General features: G+C 34.8%; 1 protein-coding gene across 1 annotated transcript; it reads left to right on the top strand.

Moving 5' to 3' along the window:
* Window positions 1–1,035: 1,035 nt before the first annotated feature.
* On the top strand, window positions 1,036–1,632 carry LOC107808908 (uncharacterized). Its single transcript, XM_016633469.1, has one exon. It carries the CDS (start codon window positions 1,036–1,038, stop codon window positions 1,630–1,632), a length of 597 nt encoding a protein of 198 aa, XP_016488955.1.
* Window positions 1,633–9,460: the final 7,828 nt, after the last annotated feature.

The following is a 9,460-nucleotide window of genomic DNA, read 5'->3' as shown; positions in this document are numbered from 1 at the left end:
CTAGATGTATGCTAAAAATAGATTGAGAGAAAGGCTTATGACTCAATAGAATGGTCATATGTTGAGCAAATCCTTCAATGTCTCCAATTCCCAGCAAAGTTTATCAGATGGATTATGTGCTGCATCTCAACCGTATCCTATTCAATTTTACTCAATGGAGATCCACTACCACCTTTTCCAGCTAAGAAAGGTCTAAGGCAAGGAGACCCTCTCTCCCTATTCCTATTTGTGCTTGCCATAGAATACTTTAGCAGAAGTTTGAAGGGTGTCTGTGAAGATAAAAAGTTCAAATTTCACCCTAGATGCAAAAAGATGCAGATTATTCAACTTGGATTTGCAGATGATCTCTTACTATTCTGCAAAGGAGAACTAGAGTCAATCACTATGCTGGTGCAGTGCTTCCAAAAGTTTTCAGAAGTGTCTGGATTGAGTGTCAATACTGAGTAAAGCTCAGTGTACTTTGGTGGTGTCCCTCAAGATATCCAACAACAAATCCTACAGGCTACCCAATTTGGCAAGGGGGATCTACCTTTTAGGTACTTAGGAATTCCCTTGAGTACCAAAAAGTTGTCTATTATTCAATGCAAACCTCTAATAGACAAGATGCTGGCTAGAATAAAATCATGGACTACTAGATACTTATCATATGCTGGAAGAATCCAGCTTGTGAGATCTGTATTGTACTCTATTCAAGTCTACTGGTCACAAGTATTTGTGCTGCCAAAAAAGGTTGTTCAAATGATACAAGCCACTTGCAGAAGCTTTTTGTGGACTGGAGGTAGTGATCTTAGCAAGAAAACACTAATTGCTTGGGATAGATTATGTCTTCCTAAAGCAGCACGGGGTCTAAATATATTAGACATCTATGCATGAAACTGGGCTGCTATTGGTAAACTCCTATGGAACATATGCAGGAAGAAAGATTGCTTATGGGTAAAGTAGATTCATGCTTACTATACCAAGGCAGGGAAAGTATGGGAGACTAAGACTACCTAAGCCTCATGGGTGGTACAGAAGATTATTAAAGCAAAAAACATGTTTAAAAAAATAGGCCTCCATGAAACAGATGTAGCTGCTATGACCAAATACTCAATAAAGGATATATATGGAGCCTATCGTGGGGAATTTCAGAAAGTCCCTTTGAGAAGAATTGTCTGGAACAATAATGGCCAGCCTAAATGGACATTCATCTTATTCTTGGCTCTGCACAGAAAACTGCAAACTAAGGAGAGGATAGCATGCTGGGCTAATTTAGACAATATGGATTGTGTGCTATGTAAGCAAGAGAATGAAGATATTGACCATTTATTATTTGAGTGCATGTATGATAAACAGGTGTGGTCAAACCTCCTAGCTTGGCAAAACATAAGAAGAGAAGTGTGGAACTGGAAGCATGAAGTACAATGGGCCATAGAAAATGCTACTGGGAAGACTGCTCAACAGGAGGTATACAGAATGACATTAGCTGGTGGAGTGTATCACTTATGGAAGGAAAGGAATGCAAGAATCTTCAAGGAAAGCAGCAGATCTGCCGATCAAGTGGTCAAGCAATTGATAAGAGAAATTCATGTTAGAGCTCGCAGAGTTAGTAGATTGGATAGATATATGAAAGATTTGAACTTTTATCCTTAGGAAGTTGAGCTTTGTAGATAAGGCTGAATAGAGATGGTATGCAGCAAGTTTGGGACCTTATGTCCAAACTGCTGATTTCTGGATGTGAGATGTGTAACTGATTTTGTGATGAAATAAAATATAATATAACTACCAAAAAAATAAATTGTATTTACCTTATAGAAATAGGAATATCAAGTTTCCTAAATTGTCTGGGTTTCAGAAATTAAGGCAACAAAATGATAACTTGAGAAGCAGGGTGAGGGTTAGCGTAGAAAAAGGAATCTCAAATTTTTGAGATTGTCCAGTTTAATGAAAGTTTTGAAATTAAGGAAAAATTTGGTAACTTGAGATGCAAGTAAGGCAATTGTTGCCCAAATATGTATGAGTGTACCGTGTACGAAAGCTTACTCAACAAAATTTCTAACTAAGGATTTCACATCAAATTTCCGTCATTTAATTTTGTGTTGTTTTGCATATTTTATTACTCTTATTTGATTTTCAATTAGCTAACTTTTAAGTGGAGAGAGACGTTTGAGAATAGGGAAAAAGGAGATAGAGAAAAAAAAAGTAGGATGGGTAATATAAATAAGGAATTTTTACATTTCTATACCATATAAGAAACTATATTACCCTCAATGTTTAAGGTTTGATATAATTACATTTAGTATACCTAATTACCAATTATATACCATTAGTGATTTTAAGGGTATTAATTACACTCCTAATTTAATGGTACCGTATATTCCTTCTAATACCATTCTCCCCACGTTTCTCTCTCCAATTCCCACACCTTCACCCACGTTTCCCTCCCACACCCACGTATTTCTTCCATAGCCAAGGTTTTGAATTCGAATTTGGGTTTTCAAAAGACATTATTTGTTTGGATTGAATGTTGTTGCAAGGAATTGAGAATTCTCTCTACGTCTCTCTCTATCTCGCAATCCCAAATTTCAGTAATAAAAGAGGAAAGGAAAAGAGAGCAGCAATTCCACCATTGACAACCATTAAAAAGCTTTGAAGCTTTGAATTCTAATTTGGGTTTTAAAAATCATTATTTGTTTGGATTGAGTGTTGTTGTAAATAATTGGGAATATGGTTTGGAGTTTATATCTCAATTTTGAGGGGTTTTGGTGAAGATTAGACTTGGTTTTGGCTGAATATCAGATTAAAACTCGAAGAAGAAGAAGACATGACATACATTATATTGCAGAAAATGTAGATAAATTGTAAACTGTTGTTTATTTATTTTTGAGCTTTGTATTTTTGTGTTAAAAGTTTTGATGGAGCTTGTTATTCCACTTCGTCTGTTTTGGAGCTAAGTTGTGCAGAGGAGAAGATGTTTTTTAAGTTATATATATTGCTATACCTTTAAATTCAAGAAAGTATGGTTATATTGTATTCAAAGATGCGTGAATTTGTGGAATAGGTTGAATGTGAGAAATGAGTCAAATAAGACTTACAATGGCTTGTTTTCTACACTTAATCTACAACAAAACTACATATCATTTGAAAAATTAATATGAAAATACAGAATTTCAATGTTTCTACAAATTATCTACAAAAATTCTTAGGAAGATCTATCCCTTCAGCATGTTTTTTTGGATTCCATATTTAGCATAATAGTAGTAACAAGAGCATATAGGAGAATCACAGAATTGTAGCATAATCGGAATTTTTGACATAATTGCATTTTTTGCAGAAGATTTGTAGAAGTTTTAGTCGTTTTTGATTTGTGAAAACAGAAAACAATCCATGTACAATCAGAATACAAATAATCTACAATTTATCGACAAAATATTCCCATAAACTGGGAACATTGAATTTTAATATCCCAATTCTCATTCAATTGTAGCATAATTGGGATTTTCGACATAATTGCATTTTTTGCAGAAGATTTGTAGAAGTTTTAATCGTTTTTGATTTGTGAAAACAGAAAACAAAGCATCTACAATTAGAATACAAATAATCTATAATTTATCTACAAAATATCTACAAACTGGGTACATTGAATTTTAATATCCCAATTCCCATTCAATTGTAGTATAATTGAGATGTTTGACATGATTGCGTTTTTTTAGAAGATTTGTAGAAGTATTAGTCGTTTTTTTATTTGTGAAAACAGAAAATAAAGCATCTACAATCAGAATACAAATAATCTATAATTTATCTACAAAATATCTATAAACTGGGTACATATTTGTACTCGACAAGCTCCTCCTGAAATGTATGTTTCACATTTTTGATACATATTTTTGTCCAAAAAAGTACTAAATCATCCACTTAAATATAATTTTTATACAATATTGTTCAACTTTCATATAATAGGTAAATGAATAAAAGAAAAATAAATAAACAACAGTCTACAATTTTTCTTCAATTTTTCTACAATTTTTCTATAATTTCTGCAATATACGTCTTCTTCTTCTTCTTCTTCGAGTTTCAATATGAAATTCAGTCAAAACTAAGTCTAATCTTCACCAAAATCCCTCAAAATTGAGATATAAACTCCAAACCATATTTCCAATTATTTTCAACAACACCCAATCCAAAAACAAATAATGATTTTTGAAAACTCAAATTTGAATTCAAAGCTTTCAAGCTTTTTAATGGCTGTCAATGGCGGAATTACTGCTCTCTTTTCCTTTGCTTTGTGTTACTGAAATTTGGGATTGAGAGATAGATAGATGTAGAGAGAATTCTGGAAACAGAGTGTATCACAAAAACAGAGTATGAAAATTTTTGATCTGCGTTGTGAAAGATCAGAGTGAAGCCGACGATAATTTTGAATGTGCGTGATCTACGTTGTGGAAGATCTTGAAGAATATTTAATTCTCCAATTTTAGCACGCCTAAATAAGGAATCCTACAGCTACAATGATTTCTTATTTAATGCATTGTCTATATTTTGTAGGAATACTATTAGCATGAAGGGTAATATGCTAACTATGAACATATTTGGTAATATAGTTTCCTATATGGTATAGAAACGAAAATTTCCCAATATATAATTATAAGGATCCTTATTTAGGACGGGTAATATCTTCTATCCACCTATTGGGCTAAATATATCCTTCCCGTTAAGGTTTTGGCTCACACATACCCTTTAATTAACATCCTACTTCAGCTTTTAAATCAAAATTGTTTTTAATGATGTGGCATAATATTATTGGTTGATTTAAAAGCCACCACAAATATATCCAACCCACCTACCCGTTTGAACCTGACCCGACCCAACTTCTCGTTGCAGGCTTTCACATTTCTCCAAGAATTGCTCTTAATATTGGTGTCACTAAAATTGTCTACTTGTGCAAGTGTACTCCTTGGGAACATCAGAAATACATGTGTTGCCAGTATAGTTTGCTACATCTTTTTCTAACCTTACTGCTGGTGTTTCTAATTGATAGAGCATCCATGTAACAATTAGTGAACTAACAATCTAATTGATATAGCATACAAGAAGTAACAGATGAAAATAATCCTGAAAGGCAACAACTATTTTACCACATAAAGGAAACAACTAATTTATATAACAACCATTACACTTTACCAGAATTGATGGATTGTTTTACCACAACAACAATCAGTAGATCACTATGAATAGATGAACTGTTTTACCAGAATTGACTACACATAACAACCATTACACTTTACAGTCATTACACAGTAATGACTATAATAACCAAAACAGTCATTACACAACTAATTCACCACTTAAACAAAGAAAAAACAAGGTCTGAATGCTTGTACGTAATAGTCAGATTACACAAAAATTACTAAACTACATAAACTACTCTAATGCTTGTCCTTTTTAGTCTTTAGTTTTCCAATTTTTTTCCTTTTTCTGCTACCAACTGATTTGCGGACATAACTGATTTGCCTATTGTGAGCACGTGATTTTTTGCCCTATATGAATTACTCCCACAAATTCAAAACAAAATAAAATTTTCCATTATTTGCAATTTCATAGATTTTTGTTAATTGTTTTGCTTTTTGTCTGCGCATGTTAATTTTGTTTAAATTATGAAAAATATAAATATATATGTGTATTTGCATCTAGGATTTAATTTAGCATTTTAGGATTAATTAGTAATTAAGTTATTTTATAAAAATAGGGAAAAATCACAAAAATAGTTTAATTTGCACCTTTTGATTTTAACTTTGATTTTGAGTAGTTTTTCTTTTAGTTTATTTTAATTAAATGTGATAATTTTTATTTTAGGTTTATTTACTATTTTTTCAGGTTAATTTGGTTTTAGGTTTTAACTTCGATTTTTAGTTTAATTTTGAAAAAAAAAGAGGGGAAGAAAAGGAATTAAAATAGAAATAAGAAAAATTGAAAAGAATTGAAAAATAAGAGAGCTGGATTTTGGGCCATATCTAGGTTAATTCGCCAGGCCCAAGCTGGTCCACCCCCATACCCATCCAAATTGAAGCCCTGACCTGCCCAATACCCGGTCCACCCGTTACCACCCAAAACGACCCCGTTTAGGCCAAATAGATCTGAGCCATCTATGTTGCTTGATCGGACGGCTGAGAACTAGGGAGTTGCTTAATATGTATATGTCCAAACAGCCCCCTACCCCCAGTCATCTCCTTTAACCCTTCAAAGCCCCGCTGAGCTCTGCCCTAAGCCAACGTTCGCCGCCCGCCGGGAATCGCCTACGGCGGCGGCCGGCGTCCAGTTTACACCAGATCACCTTCTCACCCTCCTCTTTCCAAAACCTCCACTCCTCACGCCTTGAATCTGGATAGAATCCTGCAAATCTTAGATCAAAAACATGAAACCCTAGCGCCGCCACGATGTTCTTCGGTGGCGGCGCCACCTCCAATCGACCCCAAATCTCATCTATGCAACCACCGCCCTTTCCTCAACCCCAATCCACCACCATTTCTCTCTAAACCCTCACCAAATCAGTCTATCCTTGAATCTGAAAACAAAGAAGAAGTGAATCTGTCAAACCTTCAAGTTGCCTTAAGTGATAAGGTTTGAAACGGGTATTGACCCTTTGTTTTCATTGAGAATATACGGTTAATACTTGTTTCGAATCAAATCGGAGTTTTCTAAGGTTTATCGGTTTTGTTCATGATTTTAGAGGTATTCTTTCCGTCCTATCTCGTATTCCTCGTTATTGAATTCACTTTCTCCTGTTTCTCCTCCATTTCTATTTTTTTTCTTTTCTTTTCATTTTTTTTATGTTTTTGTTGCTCAGAAGCTTAATTTCGTATGCAATAGCTTTTGAGTTAATTCGTTTTGTTTGTGAAAAAATTAAAATTATTTTGTTTTATTTTCATAAGTTAGTATTAAAATTGTCAAGTAGCCTATGAGGTATTTTGTTTGAATCTGTTTGTTTAGCTCAGAATTGATGATAGTGAACTAAACTTGTTTGCTTGCTTTGTGGAACTACCTGAGTTCTTTGGACTCGGTCCCCTGCCCCTTTTCTTTTGGCTTACCCATTTGTGACATGTGGTCATTTGAACTAATTTTGGGCTCCAAGGATCAGAGGCCCAAGAGCTACTGAGATCACTAATGCAAGCCCAAGTTTGGGGCTGGGTCATTGGGTCAAATTGACTCATGCCCATTTGATTGGCTAAAGATGAAATTCAGAAATAAAAAGGGTATGAGGGTAATTTAGGTAATTGATATGGGGAATATTTTAGTAATTGTTTAAGAAGCTTCTAGAAAGCTGAAAATAAACTTGCTTGGAAAGCAAGTCAAAAATTGAAGGATTGTTAAATAAAAACAAAATTAAAAAGGGGCTAAAAGGCAAAATGAACCATTTTTTAGCTGCCCTAGTAGTTTGCCTATAAAGGCACTGCTAAAGGAAAGGTGAAGGAGATTTTTGGAGGGATTAAGAGATAACAATCTAGAAAAAAACTCAAAACGACTGAAAAATATCAAAATTTACTGTTCTATTAAGTTTGCCTTGAATTTTGAGGTGTCTTTGAATTGCTGAGGTAGTTTTCTGGTTCATGTGGGTTTAAAATGGACCGAGTTTTGGTTGCAAAGGTATTTGGGTTGAAGGTCTGCTTTAGAAGTGCTTTAGGATTGTTTTCACCTCACTTTCTGTTCGAAATTGGTTGTTAGTTTGAACCCTGCTGTGTTGCTGCTGCTTTTTCATCTGCTGAACCTCATTTTTGTTTCTATTATTCCAGGTACATGTTTATACTCTTTACTTAATGTAAAAGTTGGACTTGGGAATTGAAAATGGAAGTCAAGAGCTGTGATTGATAGCCATATCATCTGTGGTCATAGTTAGCTCTTTTGTTTTACTTTCGATTCCTATCTCTTGTTTTAAATATGTAACGGGAAAACTGATATTCAGGACATCATATGTTGGTTGCCAAATTGGATGAAGCCTTTGGGATGTAGTTATTATGTGTTGCTCATCTTTGTTTAAGATTTAGATTCAAAACTGTATAAATATGGCATGATTCAGGATGTTCTGGACTTTTAAATGTGTATTAGATAAGTTATCGAGTCTGTTATAATATGGATCTCCTATGCAAGTCGGGCTGAGGGACAATACTATAGTGTCTGAACTTGATTCGTATGCATGTTTTGGAATTCGAGGGATGCATTTATGGTCTTGAGAACTAGGACTCAAATAATGAGTTTGTGGTTTGGCAAGTTACCAAAATTAGTTAGTCAATTCAATGTTTCACTCATTTGTTGTTGTCAAGTTTGTGACTGGGCTTTATATTTCATCTCATGCGTTCAAATCTAGTGTTCTGCACAATGTTTAACTTTTCTTTTTTTCTAAAAAATGACTATTTGAGGCAGACCATAATACTGGTTTCATGTCATTTGTTGTTGTGTTTTGGTCAATGTTATTGGGCCCAAATTTGGACAATTATGCGGGCCTTGGACCATGAGTCCACTTGAATTAAATTTGCCGGCCTCATTAGTTAGGCCAGTGTAATTGGCTTTATGAATTACTAGTTGGGGCAACCATGGCAGGCTGTTGGGCCTCACGCCTAGCCCAAGCTTTTGTTTTAAAACCTTCAGCTTTAGTCTTTCTTGAATTAACCCCTGCAATAGTACAGTTCTGACTCTTTAATTGTTCAAATAATCAATTTCCTCTAAATAATTGAGGTGCGCCATATTAGATAAAACAAGTAGTTTGTGGCCCTCCGAGCTTTAGTTTAAATACTTTCACTTTTAAAATGGAATCGAGGTGCGCCGCACCAATCAAAATCTCAAATGTGTGGCCCTCACTTAATCATATCTTTTAAAGTTCTTAGAATTCGAGGCGTGCCATTTAGCACATTTTCATGGCCCTCGCAAAGCTTAAAACGCGTAGTTGCTTTAGGCGCGTTATTTTAATAATGCTACTTTCCTAAACTCGGGTGCGCATTTATGTGACCCAAATCCAAATTTCAACGTTGAATAAAATGTGTTGCGGACTGCGGGTGCATTTATGTGACGTGGTTCAAACATATTTTAAATAACATTGCAATCTTCCTTTAATTAATTAAATAAAAGCGATTAAAAGTTAAAATTCTACATAGGTTCAAAAATGTTTTAAAATCAGATAATTAAGCCGAATATAACAGTTGAGCGACCGTGCTAGAACCACGGAACTCGGGAATGCCTAACACCTTCTTCCGAGTTAACAGAATTCCTTACCCGGATTTCTGGTTCGCGGACTGTAAAACAGAGTCAATCTTTTTCTCGACTCGGGATTCAAACCGGTAACTTGGGACACCATAAATATCCCAGGTGGCGACTCTGATTCTTTAATAATAAATCCTGTTTCGCTTGTCCTTTAATTGGAAAAACTCCCTTATACACCCTTCCGGGGTGTAGTAAAAAGGAGGTGTGACAGCTTTGGCGACTCTGCTGGGGA

This window comes from Nicotiana tabacum, chromosome 6 (genome assembly GCF_000715075.1).
Source record: "Nicotiana tabacum cultivar K326 chromosome 6, ASM71507v2, whole genome shotgun sequence".
Taxonomy (NCBI): domain Eukaryota; kingdom Viridiplantae; phylum Streptophyta; class Magnoliopsida; order Solanales; family Solanaceae; genus Nicotiana; species Nicotiana tabacum.
This window is presented reverse-complemented; position numbering and strand designations above follow the sequence as displayed.

Excerpts from the sequence above, each read along its gene's own strand:
- LOC107808908 (XM_016633469.1), top strand. The coding sequence starts at position 1,036 with ATGTTTAAAAAAATAGGCCTCCATGAAACAGATGTAGCTGCTATGACC.